Here is a 23,095-nt window from a genome sequence, read left to right on the forward strand (position 1 = left end):
CCTAGTCGGGAACTCACGGGGCCCTCGGGCCTCTCAAGCTCCGCCTGTCCTAGGCTATGGCCCCGCCCCTAGAGGAAACAGACTCCGCCCCCTCCGCGCTAGCTGGAAATCCAGCCGCACGGTGCCTCCAGGACAATCCCTCGCCGCTGGCGGAGACTCCCGAACTGTCCTGCTCTCTCCCCGGCCTCCCTCGGGCGCCAGGAGAGGAGGCGGCGGAGATTGCCGAGGGGAGCTGGCCACGCCCCCTCCGCAGGCTCGGCCCCCACCCCCGCCACGCCCTCCCCGCCCCACCCCCGCCACAGCCTCCCGCGCGGGCTGGAGTCCCAGATCCCGGTCCCTCCCTCCTCCTTTCTCTCTCCCCGCCTTCCCGGTGCTGCCACAGTGGCGGGTCGGAGGATCCCGGCCAGTCAGCTCGTTCCGGCCTCGAGCCCCTCCTCCCCCCAAATAAACACCCCTCCCCAAGGCTCGGGAGCCCGGACCGCCCCTTTCCTCCCTCGGCCCGGCGTGTTGTGAGGGACAGTGTGAGGGAGCGGGCGCGGGCCGGCGGGCGAGCTCCGTGAGTGTGAGGCGGGGCGCGCGGCGGGCCAGGCCGTGGGTCGCGTGTGCGCGTGGGGGCGCGAGCCAGTGCCCGTCGCGACCCGCCAGCCTCCCACAGCCGAGGACCGCGCGAGCGAGGACGCCGATCGCCAGTCGCAGAGGAGCGCCGGGCCCGCGCGCTCGCGCGCGCGCACGCACGCACGCACGCGGGGGCGGGGGCAGGCGCGCGCCCGCCTGTCGCGACTGTCGGGGCCGAGGCCCAGGGGGAGGTGGCCTGTCGCGGGTCGCCCGGCTCCCGGAGGCGAGGGGGGCGCGGGCGGATGGCGGAAGGCACCCAGCCGCAACAGCCATCGCAGCTCGGGCCCGGCGCCGCTGCCCGGGGGATGAAGCGGGAGTCGGAGCTGGAGCTGCCGGTGCCCGGTGGGGGAGGAGACGGAGCCGAGCCCGGCCTGAGCAAGCGGCCGCGCACCGAGGAGGCGGCGGCCGACGGCGGCGGCGGCGGCGGGATGCAGGTGACCGCGCGGGACGGGCGCCCGGTTACGGCGGGGGTGCGGCGCGGGTCCCGGGGGGCGGCCCGGGGCTCCCGGGGCTTGGAAAGGGGAGGGCCTCGGGGTCTTGGCTTGGAAGTGGGAGGGGGCCGGTCGTGGCCTGTTTGGAAGGTGGGGCGAGCCCCGGCTTGGAGGCGAAGTGTGCCGGGGGACCCTGGCGTGCCCACGAGGGTCCTGATTATTGAGGGCACAAGGGGACACGACGCGTGGATGGGTTTCGGGGGGAAATCGAACATGGTTGAGATGGATTCCATTTCTTCCAACCCTTCCTTAGTTCCTTGGGGTGGAGTGAAAGCCGGGAGATCCTGGGTCTGCAGCCCAGAGAGCCGCTGGACTGAGTCGAGGACGAGGGGACAGTGGTGGGACACCTCCCGAGGAGGAGTACCTTTTGGCAGCCGGGGACACACACTGGGATGGGGAAGGGGAGTGGCACATAATAAAAGAGAGGAATCAAAGGCCAGAAAACTCCTCGAGAGCCCAGAGGGGATGTGGCTTCGATTGTGGGTTAAATCAGTTCCACCAGGAATGTGAGAAGTACGCGGCGTGTGGTAGTCTTGTGGGGACACCGTGGTGCTCCGTCGCATTAACTTTGTGAAACATGCTAATGAGTCTGAAGAGAGACGCAGGGCATGTCCCTCCTGGACTTTGCCAGTGGCCTCTTCCATAGCTAGGGCACCGACTAGCTCTGTAATGTTTTGGGGTATGAAAGAACAGGTATAGGGCTGTTAGAAGCCTGGATTCTGAGTTGTGGAGTCAAGGATGAGCTGATTGATGTGGGTAAGGAATGGGAAATGGAGCAATGATGTCAGTTGACTTTGTAATTTGAGGAAGAATGTGAAATCTTGATAAGCTTTAGTTTTAGGATTTGGTCTTTGTTCAGAAAATACTTGCTATGAAATGGTGGTGGTGGTGGTGGTGGTGGTGGCTGGGGGTGGGTGCTAATGTACCAGCAGTTGTTTAGACATCTGCCTAATTCTCTTAGAATCATAGAATGTTAGAAGGGACCAGCGACGTCATCTTTTCCAGGGGTTCTAAACCTGGGTAGACTTGGAAGACTTGTGCAAAATAGTTTACCTGCACTTTTTAGGGGGGGAAGTCAATAATTTCTTTTTTTCTTTTTCTGGATTGGATTCAAGTTCCCAAATGTTTTAACCATCTCATTTTATAGATGGGGACTCAAAAGTCACGAGAAGACTAGTGACTTGCCCAAGGCCACCCAGTGAGCTCGGTAGTAAAACTAGAGCTGGAAGCCTACTCTTCTAATTCCTATTCCTGTGCTCTCTCCATTACACCACTCTTGGAAATCTCTGCAGTGCTAAGAGACTTCCTGTGCTCTGCTCCTGCTTTTCAAGGCTCTGCCTGACTTCCTGTGTTAGAGACGGAGCTGTAGTTAAGCCTGGCGTGTTTACTGTGTGCTTCTTGGTCTCCTTTGCAGAGGCCACTCTTACTTCTGTTGACTTGGGTACAGTGATCCTCTGTGGTGTTTATTTTTGAATTCTTTTGTTTTGTTTGCTTGCTTTTGTTCTCCTTTAGAACTCTGTCAGGCAGAGGGATTGTGAGAAGTGAAAGCTCAGGGCCATGGGAAAAATATATATAAAGGAATATGGGGAGACTTCAGGTGAGGTGGGTTAGTACTGGATGGGAAGGAGGGAAGACTGGATGAGTGCTGCTGAGCGTTTTCTGCGTGGTGTGAGCATGTATCTGTGTCTGTCGGTATTCATTTATTGTTTTGTCAATCATAGTTAACAGCGAGACTCTTCCCTTTCCCCCACCTTTCCTCCTGGGGCCCATTATTTGCTGGTTGCCTTCAAATTGGCTAAGGACAGTAATATTTGGAAGTGGAACAGTGTATAGGGACTCTGGGGTATGCAGAGGAAGGAGTGGATTAGGTCCTTTGGGTACAGATGGGCGACTTAGAACCATCCCACAGAGAATGTTTTTTGCACTCTGTGTATTTGTGGATCTTTATTTATTTTTCACTTTATGCATTCTCATTGTTGGACTTCCAACATACCATGTCACACAGGTATTCATATCATCATTGATTTAGTCCCCTGCCTTCAACTAGCTGTATGGTTCTGGGAAAATCCCTTCTTTTTGGGCCTCTATTTCCTTAGTTGTAAAATAAAGTGTTCATACATGATGATTTCTAAGTTACCTTCTAAAATATATGTCAAGTTCCCTGACCTTAAAGTGTTTGGTGCTTACAATCTAGGTAGGGAGACAAAATGGGTGAAAAGTTGTAAAAAGTGTATATGTGTGTGTGTGTATATATATTTATATACACACACACACATATATATATATATATGATTTTTTTTTGTAAGTTTAGAGAAATAGGAGTAGAGATACCACAGGGTAGATGCATGCCAAAAGGCATTCATTGCATGGTTTAGAGGATTTGTGCCACTCAGTCCAGAAGACGGAGATGGTCATTCCTGCTGAAATGGTCAAGGAAGGCTTTCTGGGGAGCTTAAAATTTGAGGTATAATTGGGAGTAACACCAGTTGATTCACACCAGTCAGACCCTCTTGTATCCTTTATATCCAATGCTTGTTCATGCATCATGTATATTGTCCCTTAATTGTTTTGTTATTCTTGTTTCCCTAGTGAGACTAAGCTTCTAGGAGACAGGAACTGTACTTCTTTGTATTAATAATACCAAACGGTTTTGGGTCCATTGTAAGTGCTCTGTGCTGGTTAAGTTGAAGTTAAAATTTACCTTTTATACAAATAATTGAAGGATAGAGAAAAATCATGAAACTTAAGGGGGAGAGTACCTTCATGAACCTCCTCAATCTTTTGAGTGTCAAAGGATTAATCCCTTTTTTACAGAAGAAAGTAATTTACTGGGATTGATTTCCCAAGGCTGCTTATGAAATGGAGCCCCACCTCTAAGTTGCAGACTCCAAAGCTAAACCCTGTTGAGACTCAGCCACTGGGCTTTTGGAGTAAATCACTACTTCCCAAAGTGGACCATAGGGGAACCCAAGAGAGTCTGTGGTACTTACGTTAAAATCCTTAGGCTCACAAGGAACCCTAAGGGAGAGAGCGTAGGTCCTTTTAAGGGCAGGATCCAGAAGCTTTATGTGGATGGAGGAGTCAGTACAAGCCTGGAAATAGTATAAAATAGATAACCCTGAACCATGGAGTAGGAGGGAACGGATAAGTTCAACTTGAAAACTGGAATAGGGTTTGAGAAATGCAGTTGTTAAAGAGGGTACTTGGCAATGTTGTACTCTAACCTAGTGGAAGGTTAAATGTGTTACATGTATACATATTAGAGGTTCATTTCACTTTAAGCAAGTCTGATATGTATGGAAATTGGACTTTCTAAAACATAGTGGGGAATGAATTCTTTTGGTCAACTTTCCTACTGAATAAAAACAATTTAACAAAAGTTCAGTTTTTGTGCAACTTTCCGGGAACTTGGCTGCTGTGTAAGGCAAGATGCACCTTAATGATTACTTATAGCTTTCAGCAAAATTCTGGATGGCAGTGAAATGTTGGTATGTGATCACTATATGGTCGACTAACTGCTTTGAACCATAGACTCCTAACTCCAATTTAGCTAAGTGGGTTCAGCAGTTGTTCATATTAGTTGTTGATTTTAGTAGAAGAAAGACTTTCTACCTGGTCTCAGGGAAGGAGCTCCAGGTAGCCTTTAATTGTGATGTGGGTGCTGTGTTTCCTGAAATAGTTTATCTTCCCTTGTCCTGGGAGTCTTTCCTTCTCCAAAGAGGTGGGTGTCTCTTTGGACTCTCGTTTAGTCTTTGGTGCTGAAACTGAACATGGTGCTACCATTTGAGTTATAAAAGTAAAGTGCTTTCCTTCCAAGTGATAATCATAAACAGTATTTCACTAAAATTGTTGAATTTTTCATTTCTACCTGTGTTAGTCTGCTCGGGCTGCCATAACGAAGTACCAGAGACTAGGTGGCTTAAACAACAGGAATTTATTTCTCACAGTTCTGGAGGCTGGAAGTCCAGGATGAAAGTGCTGGCAGATTCATTGTCTGGTGAGGGCTGTTTTCCTGGCTTGTAGACAGCTGTCTTCTCTCTGTGTGCTCGCATGGCCTTTCCTTGGTGCATATTCCTGGAGAGGGAGGAGGAGGAAGAACAGCAGGAGGAGGGAGAGGAGGAGGAGAGAGGGAGGGAAAGAAGGAGGGAGGGAGGGAGGGAAGGAGAAAGAGAGAGAGAGAGAGAGAGAGAGAGAGAGAGAGAGAGAGAGAGAGATCGAGATCTTCTTAAAAGGGCACTAACTCCATCACAAGGGGTGTATCCTTATGACCTAATCTAACCCTAATTACCTCCAAAGGCCCCACCACCAAATGCCATCACATAAGGGCTGGGGCTTCAATACATTAATCCAGCCCATAATACTACCGGATGCAGAAACAGACACAGTCACATAAAAAGGACCAATTTTTTTCAAACCTCACAAGGAAGACTGACTGTAAAACTGGGAATATCTTTGAGAAGGAGAAATTCAGATCTGAATTCAAAGTAGAATTATTCTTCAGGGTGATTCAAGAAATTAGCCTGAGTTGAATTTGTTTCCCAACTCCCTCTCCCATTTTCTAGCCACCTTGTCATTTTCTCTCAATCACACTGACATGCGAACACAACAGAAGCTAACTAGAGATTTAATTTTCATTTGATAGAAAGCGGACTAGTGCAGACAGGCTTCAGCTCCACAGGACTAGAGAAAGAACTCTATACTATGTAGTGTAAGCAAGAATGTTGCTAGTGAATTACTGGTTTGACATCTTTCAGGCCATCAGTTTGACGTCAGGCTTTACTTGTAGAAACAATAAAGATGGTCATTTCAGTGAGTAGAGTTGTTTGCATTTTTGTTGCTATGCATTTGTAACAGATAGTAAATGTCTTTATTCTGGGGTAGGTGTGCACTTCCTCCCAGGGTAGGGAAGAGCAGCAGCAATTCCTGGGAAGGAAACGGCAGTAATTGGAGCATGAGCGAACAGATGCAGAGAGGGGTGACAAGTGCATTTGGTGTTTTAGGTGGCCCCTAGGAGTATTGAGTTTCTTATTCTTCTCCCCTCCAGCCCCAATACACGCAGGCAGCTTACATGGCTAAGGTTTCATTATCTAATCCATCATAGATCAGCTTGAATAAACCCATTGGCTGGCGCTGATCTAGTTAAGAGGGTAATGCAAAGCTGGTTGAGCCAGGATTGGGGCAAATCGGATCAGAACTGCCAAGTGAATCCTGGACATATTTCTGTAATTTGGGTGGGGAAAGTAGTTTGGGCAATTGAGAAAGAGAGAGAGAGAGAGACAGAGAGAGACAGAGAGAGACAGAGAGAGAGAGAGAGAGAGAGAGAGAGAGAGAGAGAGAGAGAGAGAGAGAAGCCAGCCACGAATTTTTTCAAAACGTTTTCTTAGGGACTCTGAGGGGAAAGTGTATGGAGGACTTGATATATGTTTTTGGAGTAGAGCCAAGTTGCTCTGATTATTTGAAGTCGGAACATTTTTTGGTCACTAATGCTCAGGAATGACCTTTTTAGGTAGCATTTGGAGATTGCAGTTGTGATCATTCAATTGTGACCTCTCTGAGTGATCCCTTAATCCGAGACAGTATGATGTGGGTCCCCTCTCAATTTTTAAAGGGGGAGATATTGTTTTTATTAGCAACATACTATATAATTATATTTGTTACCCATATATACTTGAAGTTTGTTACAGTGAAAGAAACACTGTTTCAAATTTCTCATATTTGGGTTTGAATACTGGCTCCTCCACTTGCCAACTGAATGACCTTTGGCAAGATATTTAGCATCTGAACTCCTGTTTACATATCTGTGAACTGCGAGAATTAATACATACACTAATGAGCTGCTATAATGAGTAACCACGATTATTTAAAGTGCCTGTCATGGAACCCAGCAGGAAGTATTTATTTCTTGCCTCCCTTATAACCTGCTCTGTAGCAGCACTCAGGGAGTTCCTGCTCAGGGCTTGATCAGCATGGCGCGGGTAACGCACTTCCCACTGATGAAATGCCTGAGCTGGGAACTACTAGAGAGGTGTGTTAAACTGGAAACCTAATTTGCTGCTCCTCCGGGTGAGAGAGGGAAATGGATCTGGCCATTGTGGTCTCTCTGGTGAGAGGAAGACGGGACATTTACTTCTTTGCTAAGGACTGAAAGGAGGACTGAAGTATCCCAGGGCCTGAGTCAGGTGTGTGGACGTTTCATGGAACCTCTGGAATCTTTACTGGGAGTGGGGCTGACAGATAGATGCCCTGGCTGTTTTGATGGTACATGGACGCAAGAGCAGTGAAAATGTCAATTGTTTCAAATTTTGTATGGTTTGTTAAATATGTTGCATCAAATAGTAGATGGCACTTTTTGTTCTCATTTTGGTGTGTGGAAATTGAGCTGGGATGCCTTTGTCTCTTGTGGTCTCTTTCCAGTCTTTTTAAACCCACCGTCCAGACTACGAACAGTCATCCATCAGAAAGAGCGTAAAATCATTTGGTAGCTTGTCTTTGACTAAAGGGTCAAGTCCATTGTCTGGTTGGGCCTACCAGGTCCTCCTGGCCTGACTCCTGCCTTTCTAGCCTCATCTTTTTTTACTCTTCACCTCCAAGTACCCCGTTCGGGGGCTTGTAGTTTCTTGAGCACACTGCCACCCCTGCTAATTCGTTCCTCTTCTTTCTGTTCCTTCAACCTGAAATTCCTGCTTCCTGTCTCTCTCTCATTTGTAAGCTCAATGTTCAAGAATCAGTTGGGATATTGATTTCTCCTGGAAGCCTTTTGAGTCTGCTCCCATCCCTCCCACATTCCTGCTGGTTTCCAAAACATAATGTCCATAGTTCTGTCTTAGGACTTTTTCGATTAACATTTGTTTAAATGTCTGCCCTTCCGCCCCGACCCAGACTGTGAGGTCATAGGGTCCTTTGGGGTCCCTAGGATTTAGCACTGTTCTTGGGGCCATTGCCCTTGAATTGAAACTTTGTCTTCCCGCTCCTCAGTTGGGGCCTGCAGATGGCTTTAATTGTTCCTCCAGATTTTCCCTGGGGGGTCTGGCCCTTGGTCTGCTTTCCAGCTCCAGTGAAGACTGGGTGTTAAGGGATTTGTGAATGGTACCTTTTTTTTCATTGATACTGGGTTAAAGGTGAGGGAGGGAGTCTTTGAAAACAGAAGCTGGGGTGGAATTTAACTGCTGAATGTGCTGGGTGGGCATGGCAACCTGATGTTTCGTTTCCTGTGCTCAGATATTAATTGAATGCATGTGTTGTATGTGTAAAAAGTGCCTTTGTGACGGTGTGGTTAAGGAATAGAGGAACCACACAAGTAAGGGGCAGTTAGAGCCAACCTGTTCCAGCTCATTGAAGCAGTCAGTCTGTTGATGTGCTTTCACAGTGCTGCTGGGAGATTGTGGAGTGTTGCAGTTGGATGTATTACCACCATTTGGGCCTGAGCCCATTTGATCAACTATGGACCTTAAACTTTCCCTTCTATACCAATGAATTTCATAAGCTGTTATAGCTTGTTTTTATGGATGCAGGAAAAATTCCATATTGAGACACCTCACAAAATACACGCTCTTTTTCAGATTACTCATTGGATATGCTGAAAATAAGGAAGTTTGATACAGTTCCTTTAAATCTCAGCTTTGGAGATAGATTCATAAAATAATTTTGCAGGAATCGTCTCTCACTGGCTCTTGTTCTCCCCACCTCCTTCCCTTTCAGCTTCTGATTTGTACTCTTGTATAACCCTCACCTGTTCTCCAACCTGGAGACTGCCCTTGCTGCTAAGTGGGGGCCCCTTTCAAAGGTGGAGGTGAAGAGGTATACTTTGTAGTGCCTCTGGCTTTTTGGATTCTGAATGAATAAAGCAGATTCTGAGAAGGGAATGGAAGAGAGAGCAACCAGTAATATGATTTCCTTCTGATGTGTCCTGCACGTACGTGGCATCTAGAAATTTTAGCTGAGGATTCAAGGCGCAGGACACATGATAAATACCACTTAGGAAGTAGATGACAATTTTGAATTGCCAAATGATAATGGTTCAGTAACTGCTTAAAAAGCTATTTTTCCAAGGGTGGAAACTGAGCCTTTGAAGTTTAGACTTCCCCATGGGTGTGTTCAACCATAACACTGGGGTTTTTTTAGGGACCTGAGTCCCCAGACAGTATTCTGGTATGTGGGATTTTTCCCATGTAGAGGCCGGTTCCTTGGTTTCTCCTTTGCTGAAGAAAAGAGATTTTGCACTGAGGATTGGGTGTTTTGTTCCAGGCATGTGGCTTTTGAGGAGGCATACTGTTTGTTTTTCTTCTTGGCCACATCGATTTTGTCGGGTCCTAATGGGGAGTATGACAAGCAAAGCATGATTTACCGGGAGGGATGACCCGGGACAGCTGTGGGACTCTCAGCTCTGGGTTTTGGGGTGGGTGCAGAAGCGACAGTGGTCGAACTAGTCTGGGGGTGCTGTGGGATTTGAATGTGGGCTCCAGCTACTGCTTGAGTTGGGACACTTGGAGCATAGGCTCATGGGAAATTCTTCCCGTTGGTTTATTTTGAGCAGCTTTTTCCTCTGCGAATCGGCAGCTGTTTGGAGGAGTGGGTGTCGTTTGCTGTGAGCCAGAACGATTTCCAAAGCAGACCTGTATGGATTTCATTTAGGGACTTATTTCTGGGGTGTGGGGCTTGTCCTGAGTCAAGAGGACTCCCATTTGCCTGGAAGTTGGTGGGCTTCTGTGATCCTGCTGTATTTTTCTTGGACTGTTAGGCAAGTAGAAAAGCAGCTGCATAGTTAGCCCTCGTTGCATGGAGCTTAGTTTCATAGGTCATCCTGTCTTGGGGATTTTTATACAGTCACGTTTACAGCCTTAAGTTGTCCTTTTGTTATTACTATTATTATTACTATTATTTGTCTCTTCTGCAGTTCAGTGCTGCACAGAAATTCTGAGGAGAGTGGGCAATGATTTTGGGTAGAAGCGGGAATTGGTTAGCTCCTTCCCTCACTGTCTTACTCAGTCCCCCCACCTCTCCACACTCCAGCCCTGTGCAAAAGAATCCTCTAATCAGACTGGCTTGTCCCCTAATCAGTCTGAACATGTATGTGGCTTTGACAGCTTTCACCTGTTATTTCTTGGTTTCTAGGGTGTAGGGGAGTAGGAGTGTGTGATTTCAAAGCAAGAACTGGCAGCATGAGAAGATGTTTTGTGGTGGCTCCCAGTGCCCACAAAGCTGAGCTCATTGGTTTGCACCTCATACAAGCTTCCAGGGACACGGTCACTGTCCGAGGCTGGCACAGTGGGTCTGAGCACTTTGTGGAACTTCAGGAAGTCCCCACAATGGCCGCCTCTCACAAGGGGAGCTTTGGCAAAGCTCACAGGGAGTTGGTAGTGCTTGTTTTGAAAGTAGAACTCTGGTCTTACGCTGTACATCTCTGAGAGAGGCGGAGACGGACTGGTTCAGAGGATGGAGAACAGTGCTATCCAGCTGTCACGGATGTGGTCCATTGCATGGGTCTGTGTTTGCTTCTCACATACAGATTTTACTGCACGTTTTGTATGTTGTATTCATAATTTGACACATGCCTTTTACTAAGCTGATTTGGCTAATTCTGATATCACCCTGGACTTGGAAGTGATGCTGGTCGTATTTAAAAGGCCTGTGTTGGGGCTTAGAGGTTAATATTTCTGTTGGCTACCTCCTCTCCATCCCCAGCTGCTGCTCGTTATGCATTATAGGCACGTATTTGTCCCCTTACTTTCTGTTATAGGTCTTTAGCTGCTTGTCATACTAAATAGATTTGTTTTTTTCTGCAACATTTTGGCTTTGCACTGGTTGCTTTACAATATTGGCAATCAGTTGGTTAATGATGGCATGTTATAAAGCCTTTCAGAAAAGTGCCTTATCAGGTCAGGATTAGTGATTTTTGTCAGCTGTATAAAAATGCTGTGATTAACAGGCTCATGTATCTGTGCATATGTGCAATTTTCCTTTATGCTTACTTTGTGTTTCTCTCTCTAGGAGTAGTTTTCAGTAAGTGCGAGCCACCCTGTAGGTTCTGCTTTTTATCCCAGGAAACCTGTTTCAAGAAGCCTTTATATTTGATTTTCATGAGCTCGGTGAAGGGATCATTTACCCTTTCTGGATATTTGCCTTACCAGAATTATTTTCTGCAGTGTTAATTTTAAGCAAATAGTAAATACTTGTTTTGCTTAGCAGTATCCTAGAGTTCGAAGAAACCTGAACAATTTGACTGGTTTAGTATCCTGTTTTAAGCAAGGAAACGATCTAATTCAGGGTATCCCAACCTGTTTTCCATTGATTGTTCTTTGAGAAACGATAATAGGTATTATTCTGGAAAAAAAATCAAGCAATGTGGAAATTAAATAAAATTTTCTTAACTATTATTGCATTTTGCTTTTCATAAGCAGATGTGACTCTAAATTTATAAAAATGTATTTAGTGAAGCATCTTCCTTACATCCCTGTTCCCTATCTGCCCTGTACCCATTCACGGAACAAGTAACATTGTTGTCAGTTTCTTAGGTTACATTTCCCCCTTTTTTTTCCCTACACAAACAGTAGCGTACTCACCACTTTCTCTTGCACCTTGTTTTTTTCATTCAGGATATCAGAAGTTAATTTTTTAAAAAATGTAACAGGGTCTGTTACTGTTTTCTTTAGTGGTTTCTGTTCTTTTGTATCGTACTTAGGAAAGCTTTTCCCACTCCAGGGTTACAAAAAATGAATGGGCTTGCAGACAGGCAGACGAGTTGGAGTCCCAGCTTTACTGCTTCATAGCTGTGTGATCTCGGTTAAGTTACCTAATCTTTCTAAGCCTCAGCTTCTTCCCTTGTAAAACAAACGATAGGGTTAGTGTAAGAATGAAAAGAGATAATGTATGTAATGTCCTTAATTCAGGGCCTGACACATAGTAGGTGTTCAATATATAATAACCATTTTTTATTATTATTACCCAGCCCTGTATTTTCGTACCCCAGTGTCTTTTGAATTCCTTAAGGCTGGAACAGTTTCTTAATTTTTGTATCCTTAGCTCCTTTAGTGTCAGGGATATATGATAATAGGGAACTCAGTGAATGTTGAAAAAAATAAATCAACCTTTATATAAATATTTTTAAAATTTCTCCTTAATTTTTGTTGCTTTTTCTGTAATCGCCATCTCTGTATTTGAAGCACGGTGACTAAAGTTGCACATAATACTCAATTCTTAAATTTATATTACATTTTACAGTTTACAGAGTGCTTTGACACAGGTCTTTATTCACTACTACAACCCGGAAAGATAGTTGATTCTTCAGATGGTGAAAATACACCTTTCTAAGCCTCCTGACCAGGAAGTGGCAAAGCTGATGCTTTTACCCACATCTTGTCTCTTTAGCCAGTGCCGTTTCCTCCTCAGACAAGGGGTGTGATAGTTGAGGAATGGAGCAAATATGTACTTCCTTGTCTTTGCATGACAAATATTTAATATTGAAGACATTTTTACCCATTACCTGAAAGCTGATTCATGTAGAACTTGATGTCAATACTGAGCCCCCGTTTCATTCTTCAATAACTTAGATCTAGCCAGTGTTTTGAATTGGGATTTTGCTAAAATTTATTTTATACTTGAATGTGCTAAGCATTGTGTTAGGGACTTTATGTGTTTCTCCCCCTTTCCTGTAGTTCATATTCAGGGGAAGTTAAATGAGAGAATTGTACGAGTATATATGGTGGGTTTTTTTGTTTGTTTTTGTGCCTCAAAGTTATTCCATCTCTGATTTTATTATTGATCAAATAATAGATCAACATTAGATAAATCAGTGGATTCATAAATGTTGGGTAGTATGAAATCATAAGAGCTGAAGTCATCTAGAAGTTACCTGGACCAGCTCTCTGCTTCAGTCAGGTAAAGCAGATGATATTCTCATTTTTATGGCTCAGGCAGAGTATCTGAGAGCAAGCAATAAGCTCAAACTTTTGGCTTTAGGGCTGAATAGAATCTTTCATTTCGTAGTCTTTTTTCTATTCTGGTGTGATTTCTCTGAGAGTTTCTTGTATGGAGTTTTTTCCCCTTTTCTTTTACATTTATTTTTAAACCATATGATACATTCACACGGTTAATGATTCAAAATATGCAAAAGATTGAAGAGTAAAAAATTCCCTGCCTTCTGCCGGTACCTGGTGTCTCTCCTTGGAGGCAATCAGTATGGTTAATTATTTGGGTGTTAGTATAGTATACATACTATTCTGTACTTTGCTTTGCTTTTCTCTGTATTTGGAGATTACTTTATATTAGGTTGTAGTGTTTTTTTCTCTATTTGTTAGGTTTCTGGAATTAGGATTATTCTGTGCTGGTCTACTGAAATGACTAGATCCGAAGGTCTCTGGTAAGGATGATATAATACAGGGTCTCATAAAGTATGAGTCTACTTTTCTTGTTTAGAAACATGGGCTCACAGGATGGGAGACCTGATTTGCATGTCAATTCCTTCATATGAGTACCTTACCCATTCCTGATTGGTGATACCTTTTAAGGATGTCTGAGTCAATGATGGGCTTCCTCAGCTCTCCACCTGCCCCAGTCAGCTGCTCCTGGTCCTGTCTTTTTGCCCTAGTCGGGCTCATTTTGGGTCAGATGTCCTGTTTGTCACTAGTAGAGTTAGTAGTGATACTCAGGATCTGCCTTGAGACCTTGTACATCTAACTGCAGTGTGATTTTATTCAGTATGACGTCTTTTATACCAGACGTATCCAAAATGCCCAGGTTGATCCTGATTGAACATCACTGATGTCAGGAGGCTGTGCAGTGAACCAAATTCGGTGTTGGATTGTGAGAAAGGAAGGTTTAGTTCCTCTAGGTGTTTGCATTTCAGCAGCCATAATTGCTGTTGCTTTCACTTAGCCTCTATATTTGTGGAAAGTGCCAGGACTGAGTGAGTGCTTTGCATCCCTGGGGTATTTCTGCCACTGAAACTTGATGTGGTTCAACAAATGGAATATTTTTCTTTTGTTTACTGGACAGTAGTGGATTCTGATTCCGGCATAGAATTAAGGATTTCAGGGTTAGGCTTGACTGTAGCTCAGTTGTCCTTGATAGACTCCTGCAGTTAAAGATACAAAAAAAACCTGCTTCTCAGAGTTGGCTTCTGCAGTGGATCTTTGTCTGACGAGGACATTATGGAGGAGACAGCGTTCCCGCTGTTTGGAGAACGAGGCCGGTGGGGATGCTGTCTTGCATTCCAGGTGGATGCTGACCTCCATTGTCTGTTAATGCTAATCTCACCATACAATCTTTGTGGTTCCAAGGCTTCATGGGTGAGTGAGTTAGGCCTACTGGACCTCTCTGGTCCCAAGCAATGAATGGAAGCAGGCAGGGCACCAGATGCTGTGCTGTTTCCCCTATTGCTTCTCCCGTCACACTCGGTGTAAGGTTTCCAGGCATTTGTGCAACCTGATAGCAGAAAGCGCCTGTCTTAGCAGTTGAGAGATGGGTTGGCAGGTAGTTCAAATTACTCCATCTTCCTGATAAGAGCCACTGATCCAGGCTGCTGGCTGCTGGGGGTGGGAGCTGCACTGCCAGTGCCCCTACCCAGCAGGAATGACGGTGTGAGTCTCTGGTGTGTCAGGACTCCCAGAAGGTACCCAGGGCACAGTGAGAGGCCTGGCCAGCATCTCGAGGGAAGCAGCACAATGTGAGAAGCAGATCTTGTCTTAGAGGAGATAGGTTTTACGAAAGGGTAGCACACAGAAGCAGAAGAAGCACCAACATTGAAAATAAGTGCAAACCCAAGAAATAGAAATGATATTTTCTTATTGCACCTCTTAACCCCAAACCCAGTTGAAGAATTTGTCGAGTCGGGTAGTGCCAGGCACAGTGACGGCTAGGACATGAGTCTGCAATGTGGAAGTGACGTGGACGCAGGTCGTTTTAACACCGTGTGATAGTTGCTGTGGTAGACAGATGCACAGAGCCTGCGTATGGCCAAACCTCGTGCTTTGGGAACACACACTCCATGTACCACTTGACCAGAACAGTACCACACTGCGCTCAAATACTGGGGTAGGCGGACCCGTTCTGGTATCAGACCGCCGGTGGTGTTTCCCTGTCGCTTCTGGACTGTGTGGATTCCCATTCTGTCCCTATACCTACTTAGCTCTGTGTCCTCTGAGCAAGTTGCTTGCCTCCTCTGTGCTTTGCTTTTTCATTTGTAAAATGGGGATAATAGTTTCTATCTCATAAGGTTGTTGTGTTAAATGCTCTAATATAGGAAATATAACGTGCCTAGAAATCTGTTGCAGCACCAGGCAGGCACCCCAGAGCCCATGGCGAACATGCTAACGGTGGTGCTGCAGAGTTCAGTATTAATTGTATTCACGGAGAGATTTTTAGTGTTAATATGCCAGGGAGTGTACAGAAACAAATCAATGACATGTTAACCAATTCTGCAGTTGTGTATAATACACAATGAGAGTCAAATTTTTGGAAAGTTGTGTATAAAAGCAGTATTACTGTAAGAAGCTTCAGTATCCCATGGCAGTTTCAGAGGAGTCTTGCTGTTCCTTTGGGAGTTGCAGTAGAGGCCCTGCAGTTTTCTTGACATTTTGAAGATAGGCCATATACCTTACTTTAAGGTAGGATAGTACTTACCTATTTCAGACAGGTATGAATCTTTACTGATTTTTTAAAAACCTCTAGAATAAACCATTTTAGATCAAAATCTATCCATCCATTCACCCTTTCTTCCTTCCCTCTCTCCCCCTCTGAAAGGGAAAAAAAATGCTAATATTTAAATCACTGTCATTGTTCCTTATATTAAAAGTAACCCTCTCATTGTGCAAAAGCCCTTACCCTTTTGCATGGGCATTCACTCTTTAAGCACCATTTGAATGCTGTGGCATGGTGTAGACCCTGGGGTTACAGAGTTAAAGGAGTGTTCTTATGGAACCTCTGAGGTTCATTGGGGAAGTTTCTGGAACAACTATACATTAGAACAAAAATTTCGTAACACAATGTATTGATAAGGCTTTAGGTAGCGAAATAAATACTGGTCTTGCTGGTGGGGTAAAAACTCGCATAACCTCCATGAAGAGAGCTATTTTGCAACATCTGTTAAAATGTAAAATGCAAATCCTTTGACTCAGCAGTCCCATCTCTAGGAATTTATCCTACAGATCCTCTTGCATCTGTGTGTAAGAATAAACATTACAGCTTTATTTGAAATAGCAGAAGACTGAAAAACCAAAAAACTCTTTGACAGGAATTTTGTGAACTAAAATAAGTTACATTTATAAAATGGAATACCACGCAGCCACTAAAAAGAATTAGACAGCTCTATATGAAAGGACATAGACGATTCTAAAATATATCAAGTGCAAAAAGTCAACATGCGGAAAAGCATATAGTTTACTACTGTTTGTGTAATAAAAAAAGTATATATCCATATGCATGTAGACTGCGAGGAAACACGAGACTAACAGTGGTTGCCTCTGGGTCTAGGTGTGGAGTGACGGGAATTAGGGCTACAGGTAAAGACTTAATTTTTAGGTGTACCTTTTATGCCTTTTGAGTTTTGTAGTATATGCATGTATTGTGTAAAAATAAAGTAATTTACATGGGGATAAGTACAGGAGCTATTTTACTGGTGATCTTTGAACTTGGTAATTTTCATAAAATAATGAATAAAGTTATGTGTTGGAGAAAAAGTGTGCCAATTCTGCTTACCACAAAGAAAAAATGGTGCTAGTGGTGGCATAGGTTATTTCAATTTTGTCTGTCCCATCGTTTATTGGTAGACAGGGTGTTTTCAGTGCTTATATTTATTATTAACTATGTCTTATTGTATTTATTATTAACGGTCTTATTAAAGAAAAATCCTCTGATTGTAATGAAAATGCTGATACAAAGGGGTGGTTAAAAACGGAAGTAATGTTGAATATGTGGACAGGATGAATGATTCAACAACAAAATTATTAAGGATCAAGTACAAATCTAAAGTGAGTTGAGAAGAAATAAAACAAGTGAGAACCACTACCGTAAGCCTCTGCGGGTTTCTTAAGAAATACTCCCTCACTACATGTGCACCCATGGGTTAGTTGGGTTTTTTCCCATTGGAATTTTATGAACCAGTGGACTTAGGAGCTCTTTCATTCCAGACCTAACCTGATGGTAAATATAGGAGCTTCTGTCCCTAGATAGCAGTGAGTACAGTGTTTCTATGGGAGCATAATCACAGAGGGATTCTTATGCAGCCAGGTGCGGTGGGCACAGGGAGCGTGTCCTGCAGGAGCTATTTCTGAGTGTTGAGTGAGTGAGCAGGGGTTAGGCAGGCAAAGGGGGGGGGGGGGGCAGGCCATTCCAGGCGGAAAGAGCAGTCTGTACAAGCACACGGCATGAGAGGGACTGCAGGGGGGTCAGTGGGCTTGGATGGAGGGCATGCGGGCAGGGGATGGCCCCCAAGTATCGTTGGTAGGTAGTTCATCCGCAGGCTGGCTGCCATCCCTTGCAGTCACGTACCGTTCTTCTCTAAGCTGCTTGGATGACGGTGATCGGCTTATCCTGCCATTCAAAGGAACTGGGAGTCTTAGTGGTAGGTGCAATGGTAACACTTTGTTCATCCCCCCCACCCCCCAAATAAATAAAAAGAGTAAGAGAGAACAGAGAAAGCCTGTATTTGACGATGTTGTGTATACGAGTCTGTAGTTGTTCAGCCTTTTAGCAGAATTACTAATTTTTTCCTAGCTGTCTTTTCCCCTCCATTTGGAATCACTTCGAGTGCTGCATGGAAACAACGTGAACCTTATGTTCCATTTCATTATATTTAAATTTACGGGAAGCCCTTTCTACGAACATGCTGGCGTACAGTTTGCTGTTTTAGAGCATGGACTGCTGTCACAACAATGTTTTGTCCACCAGAGGCTTTCAAAAATTTTTATAAATGTTATGTGCTTAATCTCCATAGTATACCAGGGTAGGTGGCAAATAGGCAAGTGATATTTCTTTACATACCTTGTATATTAGCACAGTTTGGTCATGTCTCTCGAGGAGAAAGTTTTCCTTCGAAGCTGAAATGTTCTATGCTTTGAATCCACTCAAAGACAAATTATTCTGGAAAGCTTGAACCAAACCTGGTCAGAAGCTTCTGAGTTATGAGAGAGGGATTGAAATAAACTTTTTTCAGCTAAAAATAATTTTGCTCACAAGTTACCAAAAATGGCTGACTAGAAATGCTTTTAAGATACTTGTCTAAGCTGCCATAAGCTGAAGGTCAAGAAAAAAAGTTTAGGTCACGTTTTGAGAAATGATTGGCTCTCTTTCGCTAAAGCTTTTGCCAAGCTTCTTATTCCATGATTACCTCACGAGACAAAAGCTGGTGGATGTGTTCTTCCTTAGATTCAGTAGGGACCTAGCGCTTTCTTTAAGGAGAATGTGTTATATGTGCTACCTGTTCCTTCTGAAGGTAAACTTGCACTCGTGGAAGGCATTAGGGTTAGGTGAAAATGGGACATTTAATTCTGAAGATACTGTACAGTTGCCTATGCTAATTAATTATTTCAAGCCCTTATCTCTTGTTGCAGAGCAATGTTTACTCTCAGGGAATATTTGTCAGTCTCCACAGAGAGCCACAGGGGCCCGTCTGTTGCATGTGGACTCACCATTGATACTTCGTCATCTGTTAAGGTACTTTCTCTGCATCTCATTCAGTTGGAATGAAGATTCACTCACAGTTAAGGGAAATACTTTCTATTTGCGGTGTGGTCACTTATCATTGGAGTCTCTATTTTATGCGTTCTAAAACCTGCATGTGGTTTAGTGACTACCCAGAGGGCCCCTTTGCAGCAGCAGTAGGTGCCATTGTTTGCTGGTGGGAGCCTTGAGAAACTTCAGCGGCATGTTGACTTTTTTCCTTAAGGTTGCTTAGTATTCTAGAATAGAACACAATTTTAAATTAGAGTAAAATTTAGAGCTTTTTTCCCCTCCTAAAAATTCCCATTTCCAATCCAGCCAATATAAAACTGTGGTGCTTTTCCTTCATAAATACAGTGCGTCGTTATTGAGTATCGAATGTTTATGAGGTAATGAGAAGGAAAGGTGACGGAGCTCGTGTCCTCCTTGAGTTAGAACGGAATGCTGGCCTGGGGGCCGGGGAGGTGTTGACACTTGGAGGAGAGAAGTTTTAGAAGTCGGGGCTGTCGCAGTGTAATAAAGATTCATCCAAAAGGAGACTAAAAGGATTGCTAAACCTCAGTTAAGTGCCCGCTTGGATTGAGGTGGCCCTGGTGGCTTCCCAACTTGATCGCACAGTAAGTGCTCAGAAGCCCACGAGTGTGGCCAGGTGCACAGTTCCTGGGCTGGGCATCAGGACACTGGGGCAGCCAGGGGGCATCAGGGAGGTGGCAGACACGACGGGCCTGTGATACGAGATGCTGACGTTAGAAGAGTTTGGGGGGTGATGATTCCTGAGGAGTGGCTAGTAATGGGCGATGGTGATGGAGGTAAAGCCCCGGAAATCAACAGGTGGAAGGCCTTGGCGGCTTTGGAAGGGTTGTCACCCTTCCAAATTGAAATTATTGAGGGCTAAGCATTGAAATCACGGGGGGAGTGAGGGAAAGTCATGGTTGAGGAAGTGGAGAGGGTGCTGACATACAAGCATTAACTCAGTGATTCTCAGCTGGGGGAGGTTTGGCGCCTCCAGGGCCCATTGGGCCATGTCTGGAGACATTTTTGGTTTTCATAACTGGCGGTGCTGCTGGCATCTAGTGGGGAGAGGCCGAGGATGGTGCTTTCTCACCCTAAAATGCATAGGGCACCCCTACACTGAGGAATTATCCGGCCCAAAATGTCAGTCGTGCTGAGGGCGACAAACGCTGGGTTAAGTTCGAGAGAACGGCTGCCGATGGAGGCGGCGGCGGGATGAGTGCTTGTCTCTGCCTCCGCTCTGCTCTCTAGGACTCTGCACGTGCATTTAGTCCTTTAGTTAGTGAGCGTTTCTGGAGCTCCCTGGATGTGCCAGGCACCATGCAAACGAGCATTAGGAATCTAAAAATTAGATATCCTCTCCTTTTTAAAGTTTATGTTTAATTGTAAATTATATGCAAATATATTCTAAATAAAAAAAACCAAACCTCCAACATGACAAGCCAGCGGCCGCTTTGACCACCACCTCCAAGCTCCGTTCCTTTCCTCGAGGTGCCCAGAGCCTTCAGTTTGTGGGGTACCGCTCAACAGCAGAAGGTTGCTTCCCCTGCATCTGGTTTCTTTCCCTCTCTTGTGTGCTGTTCTCAGAGGTTTAATTTTGAAAATTTGTCCTAAACTGCTAGTTTCCTCGGACAGAGACCAGGTTTGGTTTCTCTTTTTGATTTATTATTATAATCCGTGGTATATGATTGTCACCCAATAGATGTTTGTTGAATAATGAATGAAATGAATTGGTAGAAAAGCAGCAATGAGCAAAAAAATGCCAACTCTTATGATGACCTGTAGGCTTTGGAAGGCTGTGAGATAGGTTTACGGAAAAATGAGTGAATGTTTGGATGTAGAAGTATTGAAAGAGTGAAGACAAGTTCAAAGCTGTCGAGGTGTAGGGACGGGGACCAAAGGGTCCATTTGATGAGCTGATAGTAGGCAAAGAAGGGGCCGAGAAGGAACAGAAGCTTCGCTGTACTGGGTTCAAGAGTTCAAGGAGAGCTAGTGGGGCTGAGTCTTGAAGAAGGTTATTGCAGGTTATCAGTGGGGAAGAATTTACGAAGCTAGGAACGTTCTAGAACTAGAAGAGTCCTACAGTTTCCGTCGGAGTGTCAGTGTGACAGAAACCTTAGTTTTTGGTACGTTCTGGAGAAATGTGGTGCATGTACGTACGCATGGATGTAACCCCTTCAGGTGCCCAACGGCCCTTTGTTGGTTTTCACTGAACAGAATGTCTTGGGGAACATTTTATTTAAGTTTATGCAGATCAACTTCATTTTTTTTGACATGACCACATAGTAAGATTTGTTTGTTTGTTTTTAAATCATGATTTGTTTACACATTTCCTATCGCTAGATGTAGGTTGTTTCCAGTCTTTTGCTACTGTGAGCAGTGCTGTTCGTATGTGTGTTCTTGCACACACAGGTAAGTACACGAGAACGGACTCTGAGGAGTGGCATTGCTGGGCTTCTCAGGGTATGGACATTTAAATTTGATAGGGATGACCAAGCGGCCTCCAAAATGTATACTTCTACGAACAGCGAATTCCTGCCATCTGGTCAAACTCTGCTATCGTTCTTTGATTTTTACCGGTCTGATAAGTGAAAAGTGGTATCTTGATCCTTTGTATTTCTGTAACATAAGGGGTCTTTAAAAAAATATACCAAAAGCCATTTGTATATCTTTGTCATGAACTCAGGTTTGAAAGAATTGTTTCCTTACTGATTAATAAGACCTTTTATAAATTAATGAAATAACCTTTGTCATTCTTGTTAGAAAATTTCCCATTCAGTTTGTCATTTGTCTTTTGAATTTATTTATAGTATGTAAGTATATATGTACGTGTTCAAGTGTGTGTTGGGGCCAAAAACATTTTAACGTAATCAAATATGTACGGTATTTATTTTTAAACGTTTGGGTCTTGTTTCTTTCTGAGAAAGACCTTCTCAACTCCGATTTAACAATAAGTTTCTATGCTTTTAGTGCTTTAATGGGAAAACCTGGAGTTTAGTTTGAGTTCCATCATTTATTAGTTTTGTGACATTGGGCAAATTATGTAATCTTTCAGAGCCTCAGTTTCCTAAACTGGAAGGTTCGATCAGATGATTTCTAACATGTAAAGAATTTGCAGTTCTATAATTGCGCGTATGGTTTTGAGTGGGGTGTACTTGTGTGTCATGTGGAGATGTGGAGTTGGAGGCCGGTACAGGGACGAATGTAAAGAGGCTGGCGGGCAGACATGGAAGGAAGGTGGACAGAAGCGCAGGTGATGATCGAGAGAGAAACCAGCACTGTGAACAGAAAGAAAGCATAAGAAAACCCAGAGAGGATAGAGAGGGCAACGAGGGAAAGCAGACAGAAGGAGGGCAGATACTGAGAATCTGAGGGGGTGAGTTGTTCATATCACAGGAGGGAAGAAACATTTTGGGCACCTTTGTTCATTCACTCTCCCTCCCTTCCTCTTTTCCTTCACTCTCTCCCACTTCCTTTTTTCCTTCCATCCCTCCCTGCTCTCCTTTCCTTTCTTTTTCTTAGAAGAAAGTTAACTGTAATACAAAGACTGAATAAGCATAAAGTCCCAAAGTGCGAAAGTTAAAAGCTTTGCAGTCTTACTCATGCTGCATATATATGGTATTTAAAGCCAAGTGCTTTGAACTTCTTGGATGCCAGTGTGGTTGGAATTGTTATTATATTGGTTTATTGTCTAGCCATCCCTTCCAGCTCTAAAATTCTGTGTTAAATATAGTGTACGTGTTTTAGCATTGTTATAAGAGCTGTTAACTTGCATTTCCTGCTTTTGGATATGAAATGTATAAAATTAGTAGTGCATTCCTGTATCTTTGTATTTCATGTCTAAGAAAGACATTCTCCCCATAAATTCTGCCTTTAAGAAGTCCAGTTTCTGTCTTTGGATACCTGTCTTCTGTGAAACCTTGAGCTGAGATGCTTAACTTCTTCCCTGTGTGTTTCCCTGTCTGCTAAGCATGGATAACAATGCCTATCCAACAATGTATAGTTAACCAAAGTTCTTACATGACATGTCCCTCTCATGTATAATGTTTAATTATTTCCGTCACTTATTTTAAAATAAGAAAGCAGTTTGTGCTTTGCCCTTAGACCCTAATTGTGATTCTTTTTTCTTGTTGCCTTGGTTGGGGGGAAAAAAACCTTAAAAAAATCCTGTGGTTTTTATCATGTACACATTTGAGTTGAATACACTCTGGCCTTTAGCTGATGATAAGTTCTTCCCATAAACCCCTTCTTACCCTTTTAGCATCACTGACCACCAGAGCTGGCCTGGGACATTCTTATCTGTTGGCTTCCTCAAGTTGCCCTGA

At 44.3% G+C, this 23,095-nt stretch overlaps 1 protein-coding gene across 18 annotated transcripts in view; it reads left to right on the forward strand.

Moving 5' to 3' along the window:
• Positions 1-765: 765 nt before the first annotated feature.
• Positions 766-23,095, forward strand: part of RBFOX2 (RNA binding fox-1 homolog 2) — a 256,959-nt gene continuing 234,629 nt past the window's right edge. For all 18 annotated transcript variants that reach the window (XR_004424162.1, XR_004424163.1, XR_004424164.1 and 15 more), the window contains exon 1: positions 766-1,049. Coding sequence is in view for 15 of the 18 variants with exons in the window: in XM_033117852.1 (XP_032973743.1) it covers positions 858-1,049 (192 nt within the window). In the remaining 3 variants the exon portion in view is untranslated. The remainder of the gene's footprint in view (positions 1,050-23,095) is intronic.

Source organism: Rhinolophus ferrumequinum, chromosome 10, assembly GCF_004115265.2.
Source record: "Rhinolophus ferrumequinum isolate MPI-CBG mRhiFer1 chromosome 10, mRhiFer1_v1.p, whole genome shotgun sequence".
In the NCBI taxonomy this organism is placed as follows: domain Eukaryota; kingdom Metazoa; phylum Chordata; class Mammalia; order Chiroptera; family Rhinolophidae; genus Rhinolophus; species Rhinolophus ferrumequinum.